The sequence below is a fragment of the Megalobrama amblycephala genome, linkage group LG8 (genome assembly GCF_018812025.1).
Source record: "Megalobrama amblycephala isolate DHTTF-2021 linkage group LG8, ASM1881202v1, whole genome shotgun sequence".
NCBI classification, from domain to species: Eukaryota; Metazoa; Chordata; class Actinopteri; order Cypriniformes; family Xenocyprididae; genus Megalobrama; species Megalobrama amblycephala.
Window position 1 is genome coordinate 10,576,610 of NC_063051.1, and position 25,442 is coordinate 10,602,051.

General features: G+C 35.2%; 2 protein-coding genes across 2 annotated transcripts; one reads left to right on the plus strand and one right to left on the minus strand.

Moving 5' to 3' along the window:
• The first annotated feature begins 1,464 nt into the window (after positions 1 to 1,464).
• hdac7b (histone deacetylase 7b) lies at positions 1,465 to 18,634 on the plus strand. Its single transcript, XM_048199199.1, has 21 exons — positions 1,465 to 1,778; positions 1,860 to 1,917; positions 4,552 to 4,654; positions 5,084 to 5,147; positions 6,833 to 6,921; positions 7,053 to 7,169; positions 7,311 to 7,411; positions 7,774 to 7,888; positions 7,972 to 8,141; positions 8,218 to 8,503; positions 10,807 to 10,940; positions 11,029 to 11,214; positions 11,294 to 11,349; positions 11,889 to 11,976; positions 12,293 to 12,412; positions 12,535 to 12,632; positions 14,003 to 14,121; positions 14,855 to 14,988; positions 15,072 to 15,156; positions 15,244 to 15,382; positions 18,078 to 18,634. Exons 3-21 carry the CDS (start codon positions 4,552 to 4,554, stop codon positions 18,121 to 18,123), a joined length of 2,250 nt encoding a protein of 749 aa, XP_048055156.1. The 5' UTR covers positions 1,465 to 1,778; positions 1,860 to 1,917; the 3' UTR covers positions 18,124 to 18,634.
• A 1,475-nt stretch (positions 18,635 to 20,109) lies between these two features.
• On the minus strand, positions 20,110 to 24,700 carry slc48a1b (solute carrier family 48 member 1b). Its single transcript, XM_048199203.1, has 4 exons — positions 24,477 to 24,700; positions 24,234 to 24,365; positions 21,343 to 21,510; positions 20,110 to 21,223 (listed from the first exon to the last, which is right to left on the minus strand). The coding sequence occupies exons 2-4, from the start codon at positions 24,361 to 24,363 to the stop codon at positions 21,087 to 21,089; spliced, it is 435 nt and encodes a 144-aa protein (XP_048055160.1). The 5' UTR covers positions 24,364 to 24,365; positions 24,477 to 24,700; the 3' UTR covers positions 20,110 to 21,086.
• Between the last annotated feature and the right edge of the window lie 742 nt (positions 24,701 to 25,442).

Genomic DNA, 25,442 nt, shown 5'->3' on the forward strand with positions numbered 1-25,442 from the left:
AGGTCAAAGTTTCCTGTAAAGCGGTAGAGCAGGTGCAAAACCAAACACAGACACGTATTCACACAGGAACACTATATGCATGTTGAGCTCCGATGTACAAATTGGAGGGCCATTTAATATCATCATGCAGAGTTGATAACAAATAGTTAGTGATTATAGGGATTATGTAAAGGAAATCATTCTTTTGATGCCAGTGCAAATGCAGAGGTGACAACTGATTAAAAAGCCACAGAACCACCAACAACTTCTAAATTACTTGCAAATTGTCTCATATATCAGCCAATTAACCAGCTTAGAGAGGACAAAAAGAATAAGTTAGTGATTAAAAATGTGAGAAGGTGAATCAAGGGTAAAATAAAGACAAGCAGATTAACTAATTTGTATTTTCCCACTATTAAGATCTCCTCTCTTTTAGTAGGATATAGCCTGCATATCTCAGGGTTAGTTCACCTAAAAATAAATTCTGTTATTAATTACTCTAATTACTCACCCTCATGTCTTTCCAAACCCGTTGGACCTTCGTTCATCTTCGGAACACAAATTAAGATATTTTTGATGAACTCCGAGAGCTTTCTGACTTCCAATAGACTGCAACAGATTTATTAAGGCCCAGAAAGGTAGTAAAGACATCCTTAAAATAGTCCATGTGACTAAAGTGGTTCAACCTTAATGTTATGAAGTGACAGGAATAGTTTTTGTAACCCTTTAAGCACATTTTTTTTTACAATATGTTTGATTGTAAAGGAGACCGGGGCTGTGTTTCTCAAAAGCATCATGAGCTAAGTTGATCATAGAGACCATTGGTGCCAATGCTTCTACAATCTACTTAGGCCCAGGATGGTTGCCCAGTTTTTGTCCAAAATCTCTCAAATTTTGGATGCTGAATGGATGAAAAGAATGGACGTTGACTGCATTTAGGTGCATTTGTGAGTTCCAGATTTTTGAAAATGTCTTCATAAATACAATAAAACAAGTCGCTGTGAGGGCATTTGAAGTGGTCCTCACTATATGAGAAGTTCCTAAATTTGCCAAAGCATGTTTTGCATTAAATCTTCTGATATCAACAGGTTTGTGTGGGTTTGTGCTTAGCCAATGTCAGAACTTCTGTACAGTATATATAAGCCATTGTGCCTATGAGATGTACTCATATAATGGAACCAACATGTTTGTGTTTTGCTTGACATGTAAACATGTTATGGTGTTTGACCTGAAATGCAAAATATCTAACATAGATTTGTACGATAAAAAAAAATTATGACATTTTGGGACAACTAATCCATGTTACAATTATCACTGGTCTCTCCTGTTGTAAATCATCTTATGGATCTTATATAATTAGCGATTTGGTAAAAAAAAAAAAACTTAATTATTTTTCTCTCTTGAATGTCTTTAGACTTTCCATCCCAGAATAACCTTTTACTGTACATTAGATGGTAAGTGTGGCACCAGATAATAGCGTGTGCCCTGCCTTCCTTATCTTTCAAATACACACTCTTCCTTTACGTGACTCTGGTGGTAAACCATTATGCAAGCTATATTGTGGTTATTGCAAACATTAAGATATCCATAATTTGCATGCACAGCTTAAGGATTCTAAATGAAATGATCGATAGATTTGTTATAGAGAGAAGCAAACAACTGTTGATGTAGTGAGAAGAGAGGAAGCTCAACAGGAGGGGCTTCAGAGTTGGCAGTGTGAACGTAAATGTAACTAGATATCACTCAGCGAAATCACACCTTTGGAGCTCGCTGTAGTTGAGGGCTAGTGTCGTCTGCAGGTGGTTTGAATTCAGATCTGCTTTTCATTCTGTGAAGTGGCCAACCAGAGAGTGCAAATGCATGTTATGTGTCATTTTTAGATGAGCACTTGATGCCTGGAAATATATTAGAGGTGGAAAAGCTATGTAGACGTGACAGGTAAGAGATCTACATGTGTTTAAACTTTATTTGCTTTGTTCAGTTACCATATAGACTACTGAAATTTTGCACTATGAGCTGCTACTTTGCATGCTTCCTGTAGTTTAATAGGTCAAATAATATGACATCTATGATCAAAGATAGAAGTGTAATGTAGCATTCCATTTTGGATGTAACTATTGGTCAGTTTACAAAAAAGAGACTTTGAGTCTTTTTGAGTATGATTATTTGGTTTCATTAGTTTAGTATTAGCGGTCATCATGACTAGCAAAAAAAAATACAAGCAATCACCTCGCCTGCTATTTATGTGCATGACTTCACAAATGCTTGAAAGCCTTAAAGTGCGAGTTTTGCACTTTTTGGTCCTTCAGCTGGTTTTGTTCATTCTTAAATCATAATAGATGAAAAATAAAAGCTTTTAAGCTGCAAAAACTAACCAGAACTTTTGGAAGTTAGACTTTAAGATTGTTCTGCATTGGGATGATTTTGTCATCTTGACTGAAAAAGAGCCATATAGGTCAGGCAAATTGTAGGATGAGAATAGCATACCATACTTGCATAAATCACCCCTAAATCAGACAAACAATTCTAATTTTAGCTTCAGGAAGTGGATGGGTTTCTTCAATGTGCGTTTTAATAGAGCACTTCCTCGTCAGCTGGAGGGTTACCATAGTGATCCAGCCCAGATTGAGTGCAGCATGGTTTCTGCGGTAGCTTACAACGAAATGGTAATGATGTTTCGGTATGTGTTGAGTTCATAAAAAAAAAAAACTACAGAGAAGGACACTACAGAAACTGAAATGTGAGAAGACATTTAATGTCATCTTACATTAGGGGAACTGTTGTGAACTATTTTTAACTGTATTGTTTTTTGTTTTGGGATTTTTGGGGGGGGGGGGTAACTTTTTTGCACCATTCTCTAGCATAAATTAAAGTTGGTTTGAAATCTTTATATCTTCATTCAAAAATGTAGATTATTAAGAAATATTTAATTGATAAATAAAATAGACTAATCATTAAACAAACATAACAGACTACGTGTTTGTGTTACTTGCAATCACAGTTGTTAAATGTCAGCTGGCAAAAAATATGAGAAAGTTATTATACATCGTCCCATTTTGTGCATTATATATATATATATATATATATATATATATATATATATATATATATATATATATATATATATATATATATATATATATCACATTTAAAGGTGCCCTCGAATGAAAAATTGAATTTATCTTGGCATAGTTAAATAACAAGAGTTCAGTAAATGGAAATGACATACAGTGAGTCTCAAACTCCATTGTTTCCTCCTTCTTATATAAATCTCATTTGTTTAAAAGACCTCCGAAGAACAGGTGAATCTCAACATAACACCGACTGTTACGTAACAGTCGGGGTGTACGCCCCAATATTTGCATATGCCAGCCCATGTTCCCAACATTATGAAAGGCATTAGACAAGGGCAGCCAGTAACGTCTGGATCTGCACAGGTGAATCAACAGACTAGGTAAGCAAGTAAGATCAATAGCGAAAAATGGCAGATGGAGCAATAATAACTGACATGATCCATGATTACATGATATTTTTAGTGATATTTGTAAATTGTCTTTCTAAATGTTTCATTAGCATGTTGCTAATGTACTGTTAAATGTGGTTAAAGTTACCATCGTTTCTTACTGTATTCACGGAGACAAGAGCCGTCGCTATTTTCATTATTAAACACTTGCAGTCTGTATAATGCATAAACAAAACTTAATTCTTTATAAATCTCTTCAACAGTGTAGCATTAGCCGTTAGCCACGGAGCACTATCAAACTCATTCAGAATCAAATGTAAACAATATAACAGTATACAATACTCACATAATCGGACGCATGCATGCCGAACACTTTGTAAAGATCCATTTGAGGGTTATATTAGCTGTGTAAACTTTGTTTATGCACTGTTCAAGGCAAGCGTGAGCTTCGTGGGCGTGGAGCACGAGAATTAAAGGGCCAGTAGCCCTGAATCGGCTCATTTATAATGATGCCCAAAATAGGCAGTTAAAAAAATGAATTAAAAACAAATCTATGGGGTATTTTGAGCTGAAACTTCACAGACACATTCAGGGGACACCTTAGACTAATATTACATCTTTTTAAAAAAAGTTCTAGGGCACCTTTAATTCAATTTAATTAAAGTAAATGTAATATCTGAGTAAAAGTTATATGTAATTTCTGATGACACCAGTTCTGTACAATTACAATTACACACAAATAATGCAATTATTTCCAAACCATGAAATTATTATTTCTTATAATAAATCATAATTAGTGGCATTTTGTGAGAAGGATCTTTGTTCATTTCTGCTTCAGTCAAATGCATGCATTTGGGATGCTTGATGTCCAGGTAGTGGCATTGAAACATATGATAATAATCCACTTGCAACATCCGAATCTTATTTAACAAACTTTATACAGTTACATTTGTGATATAGATATTATCTTCATAGACCCCCACTGTTAAAGCCCCTGGTTAGCATGCATACTGCAGTGTAATTTTGGAACTCTGCAGCCTGTTCTGGAACCAGTGGAATACAATATTCCAGTTTCAGAACTGATATTCTGTCTCATCCTCATTATACAGATGTCTCAACATCCACACAGGAAACTGGAGAGAGGGAGGGAGAGCGCACAAGTGGGAAAACAGCAATTTAAACAGCCTTTGAATAAAAAGAAGAGTGAAGAGAGTATGCTTGTTTTTTTGTTTGTTTGTTTGTTTACATATAATACTTTTTTATTGTATTACAGTGTCAGAAATTAACTTTTGTTGTTGTTAAGGATTGATATTTGGCCGGGCCAAATTGGCATTTTTTACTTTATATAACAGTGGGTTGTCCATTTATGGCCAAAACTAATTAAATTGCAACTGAAATGCTTACTACAGTGTCTGAACTCATACGGGCCTAGAATAGATTATTATGAAACTTTTCAAATGTCAGATAAACAAACACTGGAGTTCACCATTGAGCATTTTTTGCTCTGACATTTTATGTTTTAATATAACATTTTAATATCTGCATTTTTCACCAAGACGTTAATTTCTGACCCTGTTGTATGGTGATTCTAAAAACAATTTGTCTGGTCTGGTCTGATTTGATGATTGTTGTGATTGGCAGGTGCCGTTGCCAGTCCCTGGGTGAAACAAATTCTAAATCAGCATATTCGTAAAAAGCTGCAAAGGTTAATAATCAATAAAAACCTGCCATTACTGTCACCTTACTCCTTACTGTGGTCAGAAATATTGGTCCCCTTGGTAAATATGAGCAAAGGCGGCCGTGAAAATAAATCTGCATTGTTTTTGATCTTTCATTCAGAAAAATATCACAAAAAACTTTCATTGAAGTTTAGAACAAAACAAAAAAATTGGGGGGAAAAAAATCTCATTATGAAATAAATGTTTTTCTCTAATACACATTGGCCACAATTAGGCCCCTTTTTTTCAATACTTTTTGCAACCTCCATTTGCCAAGATAACAGCTCTGAGTCTTCTCCTAATGAGGTTGAAGATCACCTTACTCATTTTCTATAGGATTCAGGTCAGCAGACTGGGATGGCCATGGCAGAACTTTTATTCTGTGCTCAGTGTCCAGTTTTTGTGATGATTTTGATGTTTGTTTTGGATCGTCTTGATGGAAGATCCAACCTCGTCCCATTATAAGATTTCTAGCAGGGCAGTCAGGTTTTGATTTTTTTATCTTTTGGTATTTTGTCGAATCCATGGTGCCATTTATCTGAACAAGATGTCCAGGTCCTCTGGCAGAAAAATAGAATAATTTTCAGTTTCATCTGACCATAGATCCCTGTCCCGTTTGAAATTCCAGTAGTGTCTGGCAACTGAACATGCTGGAGTTTGTTTTTGGATGAGAGCAGAGGATTTTTTTCTTTTTCTTGAAACCCTCCCAAACAACTTGTTGTGATGTAAGTGCTGTTTGATATATTTGTTTTGAGGGTTTCTGACCCCAATACTCAACTCATTTCTGCAATTCTTCAGCTGTGATCCATGGAGAGACTTTGGCCACTCAAACTATCCTCCTCACCACGCATTAAGACGATATAGACACGTCCTCTTCCAGTCGGATTTGTAACATTTTCAGTTGATTGGAAATAATTATTGCCCTGATGTTGGAAATGGGAATTTTAATGTTATTTTCTTACAGCCAATTTTTTTATTATTATTATTTTGTGAAGCTCAACAATCTTTTGCTGCACAAAGTTTTGTCATGAAACTCTAGGTGGCACAAGCTGATAGGTCTGATAACTCGATCTTCTTGGAATCACATCATTCTCTATAGGATACAGATGATAGCCAATGATCTTGCTGCTCAGCCTTCAAATACTTGGTCAGCATTTGCTGTAGCAGTTTCCAAGGCCATACATATCAACATTGTCATATCTATTACCATGCCAAACACTTCAAGAGTTGGCATGACAGAATTATATTCTTTGGTGAATATTGTGATGGATTATTAACAGAATTTGGCCTTTGTGTTACCATACATTTATAGGAGGTCATGGCTGGACAATTTCACGTTCCTAGTCACCCTGGTGTGCTAGAAAAAAAAAATGTAAATATAAATGGGAATATACTATTTTTACTCATCAGAATTTCTAGGGGTGCTATTAATTGTGGCCAACGTGTATTGGGAAAAAACATTTCATAATGTAGTCCCCCCCCCCCCCCACTTTCAATTGTTTTACTTCAGTGAAATGTTAGATTTTTGTTAGATTTGAATGAAAGATCAAAACAATGCAGATTTTTTTCACAGCTGTCTTTGCTCATATTTAATAAGGGGGTCCATAATTCTGACATCAACAATAGGCTGCTTTTTAATTGTGGAATTGCAGTGTGTTTTTTTTCTGTTCAGGGAATCTGGAAGTCAGGATCCACACCAGCTGTGTGCATCCGATATACCAGATACTTATTTTGAGGAGGAAAATCCGTTAAGAAGAACAGGTGACACATGTACACATTCACACAAACATTTGAGCTTGAAATAAGCAAAAATCAAAGAGCTTTTTTACCTCCCTAAAAATTATATAATGAATGGTAGTCTTAAATTTGTGTGTGTGCATGTTTGTGACAAGCCTCAGAGCCAATTCTGAAGCTGCGACCAAAGAGAAGTGTAAAATCAAGACAGAACCCACTGCTGCGTAAAACCAGTGCGCCCCCTGCTGTCAGACCATCTGACAGCATCTCTATGGGTGTGTGTATTGTTGTTCAATACTGTCATATTTTTCATTTCTATTATATATAAAAAAGCAAAGATATAATACATTTTGCAGTGAATATTGTTGTAATTTTGCTTCATGATTCTGTAGTGACCTGCTGTTTGCATTTTGTAGAGCTATCTTCCAGTTCTGCTTCAGCGTTTAAGAGAAGTTTATCACCAAATAAAAGGATGAGCCGTCAAGAGCCACAAACCTGTAGTGCATCGCCACACAAGGTCTGTCATTGGTTCCAAAATAATTCATCTTTAATTGTTGTAAAGCTGCATAACAATTCTTTTTAAATTGAAGGAAAACTTTTATTAAAGTTTCTAGAAATTAATATTAAATATATTTTATATTTTAAAATGTAATTTATTCCTCTTATGGCAAAGTTGAATTTTCAGCAATCATTACTCCACACTTCAGAGTCACATGATCCTTCTGAAATCATTCTGTGCTAATTTGGTGATCATGAAACATTTCTTATTATTATCAGTGTTGAAAAAAGTTCAGCATTGACCCAAATTTTTGAACAGTAACTTTAGTAGGTAATGCTACGATAAGCCCGCACCTGCTGATTGAAGCTATATTTCCTCAGGGTGAATCTCTACACATTGACATTCAGAACCACATCTTATGGTCTAGATGTCCTGCCCCTGTTTTTCAGCCACTGCATACACAAGTCTTTACCTTGCATCCACATTTTCTTACAGGTAAGACACACACTCACTGATCTTAAGAGCAAAAAATCAATGTAAATAAATGGTTTGTGTAATTTGCACTTTCTCTCCCACAGTTCCTGAGCAATGGGCGGTGATGCCTCATAGGCCTTTGTGCAAATCCCAGTCGGCACCTTCTCATATACAGCATTATACGCACATACACACTCAGACTCTTATGTTTCCACACCACATGTACCATCAGCAGTTGCCACAGGAGACATTCCAGCACCGCACTCCAAAAAAGGTGAGACAAATGCACATTTTTTTTTTTGCATGCAAACACACAGAGTTCATTTTCACACGCCCTATCTCTTTGTAAGGTACCCGTTCGCTCAGTGTGGCCCGTATCTCCTGGAGAACTGGCAATGGACAGAGAAGAAGCAAGAGAGGCAGTGCACATTCCATCTCAATCCCAGCTTGAAAACTGTGGTAGTAATCAATTGGGAGAACAGCACAGTGGAGAATATCGGGATTGGCGAAACAAAAAATATCACCGGAACCTTACACGTGTACATTCGTCTCCAGGCACTTTTGACAGAAGGCTGCCTTCACATTTAACCTCACCTCTGGCCCGACATGTCAGGAGCAAACCAAACTACACCACAGGTAGGAGGAAAGAGAGTGTCACAACAGAACATCTGCTTAATTCTGGAAAATGTCCTAGAAAAAATAATTTCGGGTGTTTAAAATTAAAACATATTTAACATACAAAAAATAAATATATAAATGTTTTTGCATAATTTATAAGTCACTAATCAAATAAGTAAATTTGTGTCATTGAGCATGTGAATTCCTTTGTACAGATGGTCAGCTGTTCTAGCTTCCATTGAAGCACAAGATTAGCAAGATTTAGACAAACTTGAGATCATGCAGCTCAAGCACTACTGTCATAAAAACGGGTGACATGCTAAATACCAAACATTATATTCTAAGAACTAAAAGTTAATATTAAAGTGTAAGTTTGCCAGTTTTCAACCCGCTTTGTATCCTTACAATGTCGGTAGTATATGTAAATGAACAAAGTTTACCCTTTATTTGTGTTACCTTTGACAGCTCCACGTCTTTTGCGAAAACTACAGACTAATACTTCCACATTTTTGTATCCCTGCCTACGGACAGTTGGATCAACAAAACAGCTATTGTCAGAGTAGGTTTATCATTGAAAATTGTATCGTACTTTGTCTATTCTTTAAACAGCATTATGGTAAAAATGGAACAGTAGTGCAACAGCTTTCTTACCTGTACGCGACAACGTTTTGCTTAGCGGGGTTGGGCAGAAGTTGCTGCTTGTTCCTTTTCTTCCGAATTAACTGATGGAATGGGCTCAAACACTGTGTTAGTAGTCATCCAGTTTGAAATGATGACTCCAAACATGGAGGTTAATCAGATTTTCCATTGCGGCATTCTCTCCAAATTTACGATACTTTTTACTATTTACAATTCAGCCTTTAGCCACTGCCTGCAAAGGTCTGGATCCTCCTCTGGAAACTGAAAATAACAGTAACACCCACTAAACATTTAATCTTTGAATTCACCCGGGAACAATACCTGTTTACACCATTGTGACTAAAAGTTTGCTAAGAAGTATTTCCTTCTCAAGCAAGGCAGTATTTGAGCCCTATCATACAGCCGGCTCAATGCGGCGCCAGGCGTGACGCAAGTGTTTTATGCTAGTTTCAGCCCAATGCAGTTATCATTTTCACGTTCCACACCACGCAAAAAAATAGCAAATGCATTTGCACCCATTTGTGTGCCCATGGGCGTGCTGGTCTGAAAACGAGGTGTGTTTAGGTTCATTGTTGGCATGTTACTATTTTGAGGCAACTGAAAACGCCGGGCGTGCCAACCATTTTTCTTGTCCTTAAACTAGCAAAAAGTGAATTCAGACACGCCTTAAGTGCACTTGCGCCGTGTACTTTAGACCATGCACTTAGATCGTTAAAATAGGGCCCTTTGACTCTAGTCAATCCTATTTGACCCTCTCAAGCCTATTCACAGGGTCTGCGTAAAGGCTGATTTATACTTCTGCGTCGAGTGTACGCCGTAGCAACGGCGTAGGCTGTGCGTAGCACGCGTAGCCTACGACGTAGCCTGACGTGCACCTCTTCAAAAATGTAACAACGCGTCAATTCTATGCGGACCGCAAGCGCTCTGATTGGTCTGCTAGAACCCCTCCCTCAGGTCAAAAAACTGGTGCGGAGCAATAGGAGAAGAGCGAGCACTCTGACAACGTACAATGACGAGCTGCTTCTTCTTCAGCTTTTGTTTTGATACTCAACATGACCGCGGACACTGCCTCCTAGTGGTCTGCATGCATGTCGACAACGTGGTCTGACAACGACGCAGAAGTATAAATGAAAACAGACACATTGGCCGTAGGTTCGACGCTGAAGTATAAATCAGCCTTAACAATCAAAAACAGGGCCAATGACCATATCCCAAATATCAAAACTCAAAATATGCCATTCCCATACCTAAAATACATATTTTACAGTCACTGTTATGCAAATAGAAAACCACTATATTGTAGGGTTTATAAACATAGCTCAGTGGCTCCCAGTGGCCCTCCTTCACAAAACTTTTAGCACAGTTTTATCATTGGAATAATATAAAATATTTCAATAAAAGCATTTTACTAAAATATAATTTAATATAATAAGGTATTTTATGTGTGTGTACTTGTTTTGACTATACTTATATTATTATATTTATATACTTATATTATTTGACTCTACTTATATTGTGAAATACATTAACTGGTCCTCACTATTTTTTTCTCAGCCAAAAGAGGTTTTTATTTAAATCTAATGATGTTTCTGTGATGGGTAGGTTTATGAGTAGGGGTTGGGTTAGGTGACCTCACTAAGACAGACAGCAAAGCAAACCTGTATGTGTGTGTGTGTGTGTAGGTTTGGTGTATGACTTTCAGATGCTGAATCATGAGTGTGACTGTGGAGATATCAGCTTTCACCGGGAACATGATGACAGAATTACAAGTATCTGGTCAAGATTGCAGCAGTGTGGCCTCAGGGATCGGTGTAAGGTAAGTAATGATGAACTAATCATATAGCTGTAACTATTATTGCAGTGGTGAGAAGTTACATTCATGTGTGTGTGTACTTGTGTTTTAGTGGGTTAAAGGCAGGCTGGCCACTTTTGAGGAACTACTGTCAGTTCATTCAGCACAACATATTTTTCATTATACTGGGCCCTCAAAAACAAAATCTTCAAATAATTTCTGCAGTACAGCAGCACGGAAGATGGCAGTCGGCGGTGTGATTGAGCTGGCTCTGCGTGTGGCTAGAGGAGAGCTAAGGGTGAGATTCCTATTGTCCATAATTCCTTCTCCTATAACCACAAAGATTCTCACTCCTTCTTTTGCTGACTCATCCTTAGAATGGTTTTGCTGTGGTCACACCTCCAGGACACCATGCATCACATTGTCAAACATAGTGAGTTTTTAAAGTCATGAAATGGTGTTGACAGCACATTTTGCATAAAGTATAAAACATACACTACCATTCAGAAATTTGGGGTCAGTATGATTTAAAAAAAATAAATAAATAATAATAATAAATAAATTTATTCAGCAATGATACATTGAAATGATCAAAATTCAAATATAAAGTCACTTTATATTGTTACAAAAATCTTTTTTTATATATATTCTATATATTAGGCAGAACAGTTATTTTAAATTGCAGAGATATTTCACAATATTACTGTTTTACTGTATTTTTGATCAAATATATGCAGCCTTGATGTGCAAAAGATACTTCTTTCAAAAACATTAAAGCGTCTTACCCGACCCCAAACTTTTGAATGGTAGCTTATGTAGGTAAATATCGCAGTATATTATTATGTATTGTTTGGAGGTTTTTTAATTATGTACATCAATGAAACCATCACAATAAGTACAGGAGAGTTTTTTCATACTGACTATCATAAGTAACACTACAAAAATTTATCTCTCTCATTCTGTCTGTTACAGTGGTTCCAGTATGTTTAATTCTGTGGCCATTGCTGCTAAACAGCTTCAGGACCGATTGAAGGTTAAAAAGATCCTAATAGTAGATTGGGTAAGACACACAAAAACATTGTGCATAATCAGGATTTCTTTTAAACTTAAAGGGTTAGTTAGTTGGAACTACATGAGGGTAATCAATGACAGAATTTTTGGGTGAACTAACCCTCTAGGTTTTAAGTTTCACCTGATTTCTGATGATCTTGCCTTCAACAGTCATAATTTTTGTAATTTCATTTGCCGATGCTAGAGGCACAAAAAAACTTCAATCTTTTTTTTTTTTTTTTTTTTTTTTTTTAGTGTGTATGAATCAATAAAGTTCCCAAAAGTTTTTAATCATTAATCATTGCACTCCTCTGCATGTTTGTCAGGATGTTCATCATGGTTATGGAACTGAGAAGATATTCTACACAGATCCTAGTGTCCTCTATATATCCCTGCATCGCTATGACAATGGTTCTTTCTTCCGTGGTACTGGAGAACCCACCAAGGTGAGTTTGTGTACATCCTTCTATGAAACTATAGAGTGTGTGTGTTTGATATTTGAGCAAAGCTGTGCATTCTTTAAGTGCTACGTCTGCATGAGAATTTAAGCTAAATGAATGTATTACAGGTAGGATCTGATAAAGGGGAAGGCTATAATGTAAATGTGGCATGGTCAGGCGGACTGAGTCCTCCAATGGGAGATGCAGAATACCTTGCTGCATTCAGGTACTATACTATTCTGCAGTCCTTTTAGTGTGTTTAGGGTCATTTTAGTCTCACATTAAAGGTGCCATCGAACGTTTTTTTTTTAACGTAAGATGTAATATAAGTCTAAGTTGTCCCCTGAATTTGTCTGTGAAGTTTCAGCTCAAAATACCCCATAGATTTTTTAAATACATTTTTTTAACTGCCTATTTTGGGGCATCATTAACTATGCACCGATTCATGCTGCGGCCCCTTTAAATGCTCACGCTCCCCGCCCACGGAGCTCGCGCTTGCCTTGAACAGCATAAACAAAGTTCACACAGCTAATATAACCCTCAAAATGGATCTTTACAAAGTGTTCATCATGCAGCATGTCTAATCGCATAAGTACAGTGTTTATTTGGATGTTTACCTTTGATTCTGAATGAGTTTGAGGCTATGCTCTGTGGCTAACGGCTAATGCTACACTGTTAGAGAGATTTATAAAGAATGAAGTTGTGTTTGTGCATTATACAGACTGCAAGTTTTTAAAAATGAAAATAGCGACGGCTTTTGTCTCCGTGAATACAGTAACAAACGATGGTAACTTTAACCATATTTAACAGTACATTAGCAACATGCTAACGAAACATTTAGAAAGACAATTTACAAATATCACTAAAAATATCATGATATCATGGATCATGTCAGTTATTATTGCTCCATCTGCCATTTTTCGCTATTGTTCTTGCTTGCTTACCTAGTCTGATGATTCAGCTGTGCACATCCATGCCTTTGAACATGAGCTGGCATATGCAAATATTGGGGGCGTACATATTAATGAGCCCGACTGTTACGTAACAGTTCGCCTGTTCTTCGGAGGTCTTTTAAACAAATGAAATTTATAGAAGAAGGAGGAAACAACGGAGTTTGAGACTCACTGTATGTAATTTCCATGTACTAAACTCTTGTTATTTAACTATGCAGAGGAAAATTCAATTTTTAATTCTAGGGCACCTTTAAAGGGATAGCTTGGCCAAAAATGTAAATTCCGTCATCATTTACTCACACTGATGTCATTCCAAACCTGTATGAATTTATTTCTGCAATTCCATCTGGTGCCACTATTAAAGGCATAGTTCAAAGTTTTTTCCAAACCTGTATGAATTTCTTTCTTCTGATGAACACAAAAGATGATGTTTTGAAGAATGTCAGTAACCAAACAGTTGATGGACCCCATTGACATTTTTTTCTTTTCTTTTTTTCCATACTATGGAAGTTAGTCAACTGTTTGGTCACCCATATTCTTCAAAATATCTTAAGTAAATGATGACATCATTTTCATTTTTGGGTGAACTCTCCCTTTAAGTCTACATGAACTAATCAATAAAATATTGTGTCTCTCTTTATAGAACCGTAGTTATGCCTATTGCTCAAGAGTTTTCCCCAGATGTGGTGCTGGTTTCAGCTGGTTTTGATGCTGCAAAGGGTCACTCAGATTCTCTGGGTGGATACATGGTCTCAGCAAAATGTACGTATTAAAAATACAAGCTGTGTAGAGTTTGTGCCTACAATTTCCAAATGATAGTGCAATATTTTTAAAATATATATTATGAAAATTTAATGATAATTACATTATGAAATATTACTCACATTTTATTCCAATTTAGTTTGCTGTTAGCATGTTATTACATAGTACTCTAATAAGCATGAAGATACTTAGCACATATAAATACTGGGCAAAATGTTTTTTATATTACTTTATTGCTTTTTAAAAAAATTTATTGATAATTTTCAGTACTGAATAAAATATTGTTTTATTTATAATCAACATTTCATTTGGCTTATTAGTTCACTAGGTATTGCAAGAGCATTTAATTATATTATCTGAGCTTGAGAGTGTTTCTGCTTTGTCTGCATTTTCTTGCTCTGTAGGATTTTCCCTAAGAATAAAAATAATAGTCTTTAAAATGCAGAAGAGCTTATAATGACTTTGCAGTTTTGTTGGGATTCAAAAGTTATGGTCACATTATAGTCATGATTTAGCCAATGTCAGCTATCTTGAATGTGTCAAGTCATTACACATTAAACTGTTATAGCGCAAGTCATTATAATGCCTCCAGAATTGCAAAGAGGTTTTTGTAACTGATGACTAATGTGACTGATACCTTTACGGTGTGACATTTGTGTCAGTATGACGTGTGCCACTGACTGAATATGCAAATGATCATTTGATGATTTTGGTTTTATGCGATATGCGTCAGGTTTCGGATTCTTGACCCGGAAATTAATGGAATTGGCTGAAGGTCGAGTGGTGTTGGTGTTAGAGGGAGGTTATGACATCGCATCCCTCTGCGATGCATCCCAATCCTGTGTCAGTGCTCTTGTGGGAAATGAGGTGTGTGTGTGTTTACAGATTCCCACATGAACATGTTTAACACCTTGAGTATTGCATGAATTGAGTATTGCATGTTTTTGCAGCCTGAGCCTTTAGCTGAGGAGGAATTACAGAGGAATCCCTGTGCCAATGCAGTCGGTTCCCTGGAGACGGTACTGCGTGTTCAGAGTGAGAATCGCTCAGTTTGTGTTGTTTATTTTTATTTTCTGTGCATGGTCTTGATGATCTTTTCATACTTCTCTCTGTCTCTCTCAGGCAGGTACTGGCGTTCAGCGAGGTCTATGCTGGACACTGTGTCTCTGTCTTATGTAAAAGCAGAGAGGAGATACTCGGCAGGCACTGAAGCTGCTTTAGTTCTGGATGGCCTTAGTATGACTGTTCCAAGAAGAAGCCGGTAAGACAACAGTATAGAGTACAACAGATTTGAAAATTTGGAAATTTTTAAAAATAACTGTTATAGACAGCCCTGCTGTGAGCTCCAAGGTTGTTAATTGAGGGTATATGCTTTTTTTTGTTTTTGAAGCCATCAGTTTGCATTACTATTATTATTTCAACTTATTTTTTAAAGAATTGTGTTTAATACCAGTGGAATTCCTGGTGAAAAACTACATCACCCATGATTCTTCTAAACTCTCCACCAATCAGAGTGTCACGATGAGCAAAAGAGCTCTACAGGGAACACCCTTTCCCATGAAGCACCACCACTACACTCACAAAAAAAAAAAAAATATATATATATATATATATATATATATATATATATATTTATTTATTTATATACACAGTACAGTCCAAAAGTTTGGAACCACTAAGATTTTTAATGTTTTTAAAAGAAGTTTCGTCTGCTCACCAAGGCTACATTTATTTAATTAAAAATACAGTAAAAAACAGTAATATTGTGAAATATTATTACAATTTAAAATAACTGTGTACTATTTAAATATATTTGACAAAGTAATTTATTCCTGTGATGCAAAGCTGAATTTTCAGCATCGTTACTCCAGTCTTCAGTGTCACATGATCCTTCAGAAATCATTCTAATATGCTGATTTGCTGCTCAATAAACATTTATGATTATTTTCAATGTTGAAAACAGTTGTGTACTTTTTTTTTCAGGATTCCTTGATGAATAGAAAGTTCAAAAGAACAGCATTTATCTGAAATACAAAGCTTCTGTAGCATTATACACTACCGTTCAAAAGTTTGGGGTCAGTAAGAATTTTATTTTTATGAAAAGAAATTAAAGAAATGAATACTTTAATTCAGCAAGGATGCATTAAATCAATCAAAAGTGGCAGTAAAGACATTTATAATGTTACAAAAGATTAGATTTCAGATAAACACTGTTCTTTTGAACTTTCTATTCATCATTAGAATGATTTCTGAAGGATCATGTGACACTGAAGACTGGAGAAATGATGCTGAAAATTCAGCTTTGCCATCACAGGAATAAATTACTTTGTGAAATATATTCAAATAGAAAACAGTTATTTTAAATTGTAATAATATTTCACAATATTACTGTTTTTTACTCTATTTTTAATTAAATAAATGTAGCCTTGGTGAGCAGACAAAACTTCTTTTAAAAACATTAAAAATCTTAGTGGTTCCAAACTTTTGGACTGTACTGTGTATATATATATATATATATATATATATATATATATATATATATATATATATATATATATATATATACACTACCAATCAAAAGTTTGGAAACATTACAATTTTTAATGTTTTTGAACAAAGTCTCTTATGCTCATTAAAGCTGCATTTATTTCATTATAAATACAGAAAAAACAATAATATTGTGAAATATTATTACAATTTAAAATTATGGTTTTCTATTTTAATATACTTTAAAATATAATTTATGTCTGTGATGCAAAGCTGAATTTTCAGCATCATTTCTCCAGTCTTCAGTGTCACATGATCCTTCAGAAATCATTCTAATATGCTGATTTGATACTCAGTTAATATCAATGTTGATAACAGTTGTGTTGCTTAATATTTTTTTTTTGAACCTGTGATACTTTTTTCAGTATTTAAAGGATTTAAAGGTTAAAAAGAACAGCATTTATTCAAAATATAAATCTTTTCTAACAATCTAAATCTTTATTATCACTTTTTATCAATTTAACACATCCGTGCTGAATAAAAGTATTAATTTCTTTCAAATAAAAAAAAGAAAGAAAAAAATTACTGACCCCAAACTTTTGAACAGTAGTTGCAAAAGATTTCTATTTTAAATAAATGCTGATATTTTTTTTTTACTTTTTATTCATCAAAGAATCCTGAAAAAGTATCACAGGTTATAAAATAATATTAAACAGCACTGCTTAATATTACTGTTTCCAGCACTGATAATAAATCAGCATATTAGAATGATTTCTGAAGGATCATGTGACACTGAAGACTGGAGTAATGATGCTGACAGTTCAGCTTTACATCACAGAAATAAATTATATTTTAAAGTATATTAAAATAGAAAACTATAATTTTAAATTGTAATAATATTTCACAATAATATTATTGTTTTTTTCTGTATTTATTATTATGAAATAAATGCAGCCTTAATGAGCATAAGAGACTTCTTTCAAAAACATTAAAAATAGTAATGTTTCCAAACTTTTGACTGGTAGTGTATATACACATATATACACACTGAATTTAAAATATATTATTTCTGTATATAATATACAACTGCAAATGAATATGTTTATATTTCACCATTATTTTTAATTTGATTATGTCATTCGCAATGCTTCATGGTATTGTAGTTTTTTCTCTCATCAAAGCCATGAAGTACACAGTCTTGGATGTTTGTCTTTTTGTTGAATTTTCAAATACTTTTTTGCTTCAAAGTTTGTTATGTGACTGGTTGGTTTTGTTCACGGCTTATAACACTTTAACAAAAACTTTTTTTAAATTCCTATGGGAAAATGCCGCTGAAAAGTGGTTGTGCACTGTTGCTCTCTATAAGCTTTCTTTATTGGCATTTTGGACTAACATGGCTAGAGATATACTGAAACTAACAAAACTCTTGAATATATTGAGCTTGCTATTTCTATGTGTCTGCTTTGTAGTTCCCCGAATGAGCCAACGGAGCATGATGAAGATGATTCAATGTAGAAGCCAGTCTTACTCCTTTTCTTGGAGACTTACTTGGATGACTGAAGTGTGTGAGACAGGAGACAATCCTTTGGAACTAAGATGAAAAACAGAACCTAACTGTCATAATCACATCTTGTGAGTGATTTACTCAAATGCTGACTCATTTTTTGATTTTGCAATTATAGCTTTCCCTCTGGGAAATGTCAAACAAGGATATTATGCAGGCAGGAAGTGAACATTTATGAGAAACATTAAGTGAATTGTTTTCACAGGTCTTATCCATGATATAGATTTTTTTTTTTTATCATCAAGTATATACACACTACCATTCAAATGGTCAGGGTCAGTTAGTTTTTTTTATTACTTATTTAATTCAAGGACACTTTAAGCTTTGTATCCATCAAATAATCCTGTAAAAAAAAAAAATGTGTTTCTTGAGCAGCAAATCAGCATATTAGAATGATTTCTTAAGGATCATGCGACACTGAAGACTAAAGTAATGATGCTTTTTTTAAATTGTAATAATATTTCACAGTATTACTGTTTTACTGTATTTTTGATAAAATAAATGCAGACTTGCTGAATATGAAGCTTCTTTCAAAAACATTTAAAAAATCTTACTGACCCCAAACTTTTGAACAGTAGTGTAAAATGGTTATTGTTTAAATGTGAAATGATAAATGACTACAATTTTAGGCATTTAAGATTTATACTGAAGTCTTTGAAATGGCAGTAGTTTTCTGGCCTTGGTGCATTTAAATAGGTCTTTTGACAATTTAATTCTGAAAGCTTGTTAATTGCACTTTATATTCATTAATTACAAATGTAAAAAAAAAATCCTGAGACATTTTACATTGTTTATTATTATTGATACATTTCCCTTAAAGGATTAGTCCACTTTTAAATATACTTTTCCTGATAAATTTACTCACCCCCATGTCATCCAAGATATCCATGTCTTTCTTTCGTCAGTCGAAAAGAAATGAAGGTTTTTGAGGAAAACATTCCAGGATTATTCTCCTTATAGTGGATTTCAATGACTACCAACAGATTGAAGGTCCAAATGTCAGTTTCAGATCAGCTTCAAGGCTTTAAACGATCCCAGATGAGAAATAAGGGTCTTATCTAGCGAAACGATCGGTCATTTTCAAAAACAATACAACCGTTTATGCTTTATAAACAAAATATCGCCTTGAACGTACTTTCCGCCTCCGCATTCTTCATAACGCTTACGCTGAATGTTCTACGCCTTCCCTATTCTACTTACGGAACGAACGCGGCGCCAGTTTCGTTTTTTTTTTCCCGTAAATTGAATAGGGAAGGCGTAGGACATTCAGCGTAAGCGTTATGAAGAATGCGGAAGCGGAAAGTACGTTCAAGGCGATATTTTGTTTATAAAGCATAAACGGTTGTATTTTTTTCGAAAATGGCTGATCGTTTCGCTATATAAGACCCTTATTACTCATCTGGTATCGTTTAAAGCCTTGAAGCTGATCTGAAACTGACATTTGGACCTTCAATCTGTTGGTAGCCATTGAAATCCACTATAAGGAGAAAAATCCTGGAATGTTTTCCTCAAAAACCTTCATTTCTTTTCGACTGACGAAAGAAAGACATGGATATCTTGGATGACATGGGGGTGGGTAAATTTATCAGGAAAAGTGTATTTAAAAGTGGACTAATCCTTTAAATGAACATGTAAGGCAGCTACCCTTGAATGTTAACTATGTATATAGCAAGCATAAAAAAGGGTACTAAGTGCTTTGCTATATCAGTTTGCAAGAACAGTTGGGCTGAAATTAATTTCTGAGGATATTAATTTTTTTATTACTAAGTTGCTCTACAATTACATTTAAAGTTTTTTTGTAAAATACCATCACATCATTTGCCTGGATTTTTATGTTTTGTATAGTTTTTTTTTTTTCTTCTTTTTTTCCCCTCAACGCTTTTCAGTTGTCAGAATTAAATAAAGCTGTATTTTTTAAAACAATCAAGCAGCATGTCTCTGGTTGCCATAACAGGTTATTTTATTAATGGCCCACTCACACATACATAAAGTTATTGATTTCATAATACAATATAATGGATATGTTCAAAAAAGTGTCTGAAATGTTGTTAGGCAAACGCAAATATCACATTCTAACAGTATAACAATGTTTTTGTGTAAATATAAAAAGAATTCTCAACATAATATACCAAGACAAATACATGCATTATCTGAGTGAATGAATTTATACTAACCAACTCTCAGACCTATTACAGATGACAGACACGTGAAGGTACAAAAAGGTATTGATTCATTCAATTCAAACAAGTGCTGGATGTTGCTCCCTAATGCTTTGGGGTAATAAACGTATAAACAAGAAATGAAAACCAATAACAAAACGGCTTTCCAAATAACGTATCCCTCTTCAATAAAGCCTCAACATTCCCACACAAGGTTTTCGACTGATTAAACCACATTTTATAGACAATAAAGTGCTTTTTTAAAAACCAATAGACAGCTATGAAGCAGCAAGAGAAATCGGTCTTTTAGTGACAGACCAGCTTAATAAAAACCTCTCACTTTTCAATATCCCGTCGTGAAACTGCAGAAAAACATTCAGGACAAGAAAAAAGCAGCAAAGAGAAAGACAAAAGACTCTTCTTAATACCTATAAACGATACATACTCAAAGTGAAAAGGCTCAGAAACATTGATATTGATCAGAGCTATTAAAAAGTCCAAAATTAAAAATTACCGATAACATCCTTCAACATACTCTTGCGTCTAACATGATCTACAACAGACTGCCTGGACAGACAACAGTAGAAAGAGAGAGAAGTGATACACTAATGTCGTATACTGATATACTAAAAACACGAAAGCTTTCTGACTCTCCTCGTTGACGTTGCGTGTTCCTGGTCCATTTCAAATGGTAACAGCCAAGCATGTTGTAAGTTTGTATGCTTGTTTCTCTGTGGGCACGAGTGTGTGTATATTTAAAAGTCACTGAGGATAGAGATGTCGGCAAATTCTTTGCGATATCGATGAGAATAGAGGGCCAGTAGGAACGCCCACTTCAAACTCATGAAGCTCCACACACACGACAGGTACAGACTAGCAGGATCTGTGAGGGCTGTAGACACACACAGAAAAAAAAAGTGAAACAGTTTAATGTCCACTTTCTCTTCAAAAAATTTCATCTGAGACTGACATGAATGAACATTTACACCTAAATGTTATAAATCTACTCACATTCTTTGTGGGAGATGGCAACACTGAGGAAGGAGATGAACGCTACGATTGATACCATGGAGAAAATGGCGCCTATGATTAGGAAGAACTTCAGTCCCTTTAACCATGTTCTCCAGTAGTCCTGAAGGTACATTATGTGTGTGACAAGAGCCCATAATGCCAAAACACCTGGAGAAAGAAATGTAAACACACAATGAGCAATATGAAGTTCAAATCACATACTGGTTTTGCGTGTGTAACTGAATCTATGACTCTGCATTCATTATTGCTTTGTCATTCTCACATGCATGTAAACTGCTGCGTTCCTGTTCCTTAGACAGCACTAATTTGCTCTCAGTTCTGCATGTGCTGTTAGAAAGGCAGAAAAGCATTTTGTGATATTACACAACAAAGCAGAATCTCTCTCACCAACACCACCATATTTCCATTTTTAAACAGCGGTTTATGTGGGTAGGATGTTTACTAATCAAAAGTTTTACTTGCCCTCAAAAAACCAAATACTATAAATAATAGGTCAGGTCATGTGAAATGTCAAGCAGTGACAGCGGTGTGACATGCTCTATAATTCTTGTATAATATTATTATAAATGCCATTTTTGTGACCTCACACATAGAGGGATATTTGTATTTATAAAAAACGACCGTTTAACCCTTGTTACTCCCTCCAGTTACTCTGAGGTCCTTAGAGGACAAATAGCTTTGTCAAAAAATTGTCATAAAAAAGTTTTGAAGCACAGACTTAAATGGTTAGTTCACCCAAAAATTAAAATTCTGTCATTAATTACTCACCCTCATGTCGTTCTACACCCGTAAGACTTTTGTTCATCTTCAGAAAACAAATTAAGCTATTTTTGATGAAATCCGGTGGCTCAGTGAGGCCTGCATTGACAGCAAGTTAATTTACACTTTCAAACGCCCAGAAAGCTACTAAAGACATATTTAAAACAGTTCATGTGACTACAGTGGTTCAACCTTAATGTTATGAAGTGATGAAAAAAAATTTTGTGTGCCAAAAAAAAAAAAAAAAAAAAAAAAAAAAAAATTACAACTTTATTCAACAATATCTAGTGATGGGCGATTTCAAAACACCGCTTCATGAAGCTTCAAAGCTTTCCAAATCTTTTGTTTCGAATCAGTGGTTCAGAGCGTGTATCAAACTGCCAAAGTCACGTGATTTCAGTAAACGAGGCTTCGTTACATCATAAGTGTTTCAAGATTTCAATGGTTCACCACTGGGGGGCGTGACTTTGGCAGTTTGATACATGCTCCGAACCACTGATTCAAACAAAAGATTCGTAAAGCTTTGAACTGTTTTAAATATAACTTTAGTACCTTTCTGAGCATTTGAAAGTGTAAAAAATTAACTTGCTGTCGGATTGGATTTAATCAAAAATATCTTAATTTGTGTTCCGAAGATGAACGAAGGTCTTATGGGTGTGGAACAACATGAGGGTGAGTAATTAATGACAGAATTTTCATTTTTAGGTGAACTAACCCTTTAACCCTTGTTACTTGTTGACTTAACCTGGTTGTGTGTTCGGGTCTTTTTGACCCGGAGAGGATTTTCTTTTTCCTCGAAAATGCTAGTTTAACGTTATCGCATTGGACTAAAACTTACTGACTTTACCAAACCATGGTATAACTTCTTCAAAAACATTTTTGATAATTTTTGTAATTTTTTCCACCTTCTTACACTTGTGGTATTCCCAGTCAAAAATGGCCGGCCTACAAAAAAATTACTTATAAAGTAGAGAAAATGAGGGTGAAATATTACAATTCTAATAAAAATACACACTTTTGCCAAAATGTATGCAGTTGGCATTAACACAGACATAATAAAAAATAAAAAAAAAATGAAAAAGACAAAAATGTCCCTAAGGACACACTAAGGTTAAGTGAACTGCAAAACAGTTAAAAGGTGATTTAAAGGAGTGACCAGTTACGAAATCTGAAATATGCTCTGCTTTACAATATTTAACCTAAAATTTGTTGAAATAGTTAATGGACATGTGATTGGTCAGCCATCCAGTAACTGAACAGACCAAAATTCTGCAAAATCATGCCATCATTTGCTGTAGAAAATAGGCAGACCAAAGTGTAAAACTCGTACTCCAAGTACAAATGCACATACTGTACCAAACTGTGTGACTTTATTGCGTAACACAAACTCAAAGGCCCTGACTTTGAAGAGCACAGTGATGGATCAAAGTGCACTGAGAAACAAAGGTTTAGTGAAAACTGCTAGTCTGGGCCAAAATCTCAAAGCTTTCGCTTGTATTTGTTATGGTAAAGGTGAATTGTTTTACCCTTCTCATTCCAAACACCAAAATACTGGACTAATATGATTTAGATATAAACAATAAAGTTGTCATGCAGCTTCTACTTGTTCTACATAACTTGCTGAACATGTTGAATGGTCATCTGAGAATGGATGTGTGTGAATTACCTGTCAAAAGCTTCAGTAAGATTTTTTCTTTTTTTAAATTAGTCTCTTATTTTTTATTTGATCATAAAAAACAGCAAAAACAGTAATATTGTGAAATGTTATTTTAATGAACAGTTTTCTATTGTAATATATTTTAAAATATAATTTATTCCTGCAATAAGAAACTGAAAAAAGATAGATATTTTACTATTTTATTCTCTTTGCTCAAGTGCCCCAACTTGCTACCCCACGAAAGGCACAAAAAGTAGCAATTAACAGCAATATTTACTTAAAATGCATTTCAAAACATTACAAAATCCATTTGAACACGCTGTCCTAAAACTAGTGATTTGCCAACCTAGACAACATTTTGGCATCACAGGCGCGTTCAGTCACTCTATGATTGTCAAAAATGCTGTCTAGGTAGGCTGCTCACCTGCATTTGAGACAGAGCCAAAGAATGTACCTGATAATCCACCCATCGCGGCGGTCCACGGCTGTTTGTAGGCAATGTTCCACACTAGAAACGCCGAAAATCCCACCAACATCCCAACACACGAGTAGCCCACGCGTACATAGGTCTTATTGATCGCCATTCCTGTCGTTAAATTGGTACATTAATAAGGAAAATATAATTGAAAAATACCAAAACAACAAAGAACTATCCAGTTACTAAAAATAGTTGTTATGGAGCATCCGCTCTTCTGACCTGGAGACAGCGCCGATCCAGCTGCAGTTACTGCACTAATGAACTAAAGTCATTGACCGGGGTTTTATGAACGACAGTAAGACCGCCTCAAACGATCAATCCACGGTTATTGTCATTTACAGCTCCATAACCCGCGATGTTTGTTATTGTTGCTCTTCACCGAGGTCCAGCACAGGAGCAAAAGTGAAATTATGCGTCCGTTTAACAGGAAACAGCGACTCCTACGGGTATGGATGAAAATGACACGTCTTTTAGAGGCGGATTGATGGAGAGATGCGCAAAGTAATAAGTTTGTTATCTTGTTTTTCTTAAATGCGGTAGCTGTAGTGTTAAAAGTAAATGTAGTGGTGGTGGTATTAATATAAATGATAATATCTAGGACTTAGTAATCACAGTTGTAGTGGAAGAAACGTCAAACGTGTAGTGGTGGTAATAGCAGTAATATCCTATTCCTGTAAACTACCCAAATTCTTAGTTGCCCTTTTTAGAAACTTTCCCTGCCATCTATGTAGATCAGATAACAGTTAGCGTTTTGCTGGGTAATTTATTATAAATAAATGTAAAAATAAATGTAAAATATTTTATGTATTCTCAACACTCTACAAAATCGTATATATTATATAAACGTTACAATATAAACTGCATGGGTACATATTATGACGCATGAAAATGCAAATTTTTAGTCGCGTCATTTCTGCTGAATGAGAGTGTTCATGTTCTGTGGTGTGAGAGAGCTGCCAACCCTGTGTCAAATGTTTACGCGCCAACGAGTGTGTAAAACTGTGTAGATTCCACTAATGCCCACTAGATGTCACCAAAACTTCAAACAAACGATCGGTAATCATACTTTCCGCGAAAATACTATACTTTTGATCATCTACAATGAAACTATGGCAATTTGGTACTGTCACACACTGTTTCTCGCACTAATTTATTATTGTGGTATAGCAGAAGCCTATACAGCCA

Bases quoted from the DNA above. Each gene is read 5' to 3' on its own strand.
- hdac7b (XM_048199199.1), top strand. From the start codon at position 4,552: ATGTCTCAACATCCACACAGGAAACTGGAGAGAGGGAGGGAGAGCGCA. The intron at 10,941-11,028 runs GTAAGTAATGAT...CTTGTGTTTTAG, and splicing joins GCCTCAGGGATCGGTGTAAG to TGGGTTAAAGGCAGGCTGGC. The intron at 11,215-11,293 runs GTGAGATTCCTA...ACTCATCCTTAG, and splicing joins TGGCTAGAGGAGAGCTAAGG to AATGGTTTTGCTGTGGTCAC.
- slc48a1b (XM_048199203.1), bottom strand. From the start codon at position 24,363: ATGGCGATCAATAAGACCTATGTACGCGTGGGCTACTCGTGTGTTGGG. The intron at 21,511-24,233 runs GTACATTCTTTG...TTCTTTCTCCAG, and splicing joins CGCGATGGGTGGATTATCAG to GTGTTTTGGCATTATGGGCT. The intron at 21,224-21,342 runs GTGAGTAGATTT...GTGTGTCTACAG, and splicing joins TGCCATCTCCCACAAAGAAT to CCCTCACAGATCCTGCTAGT.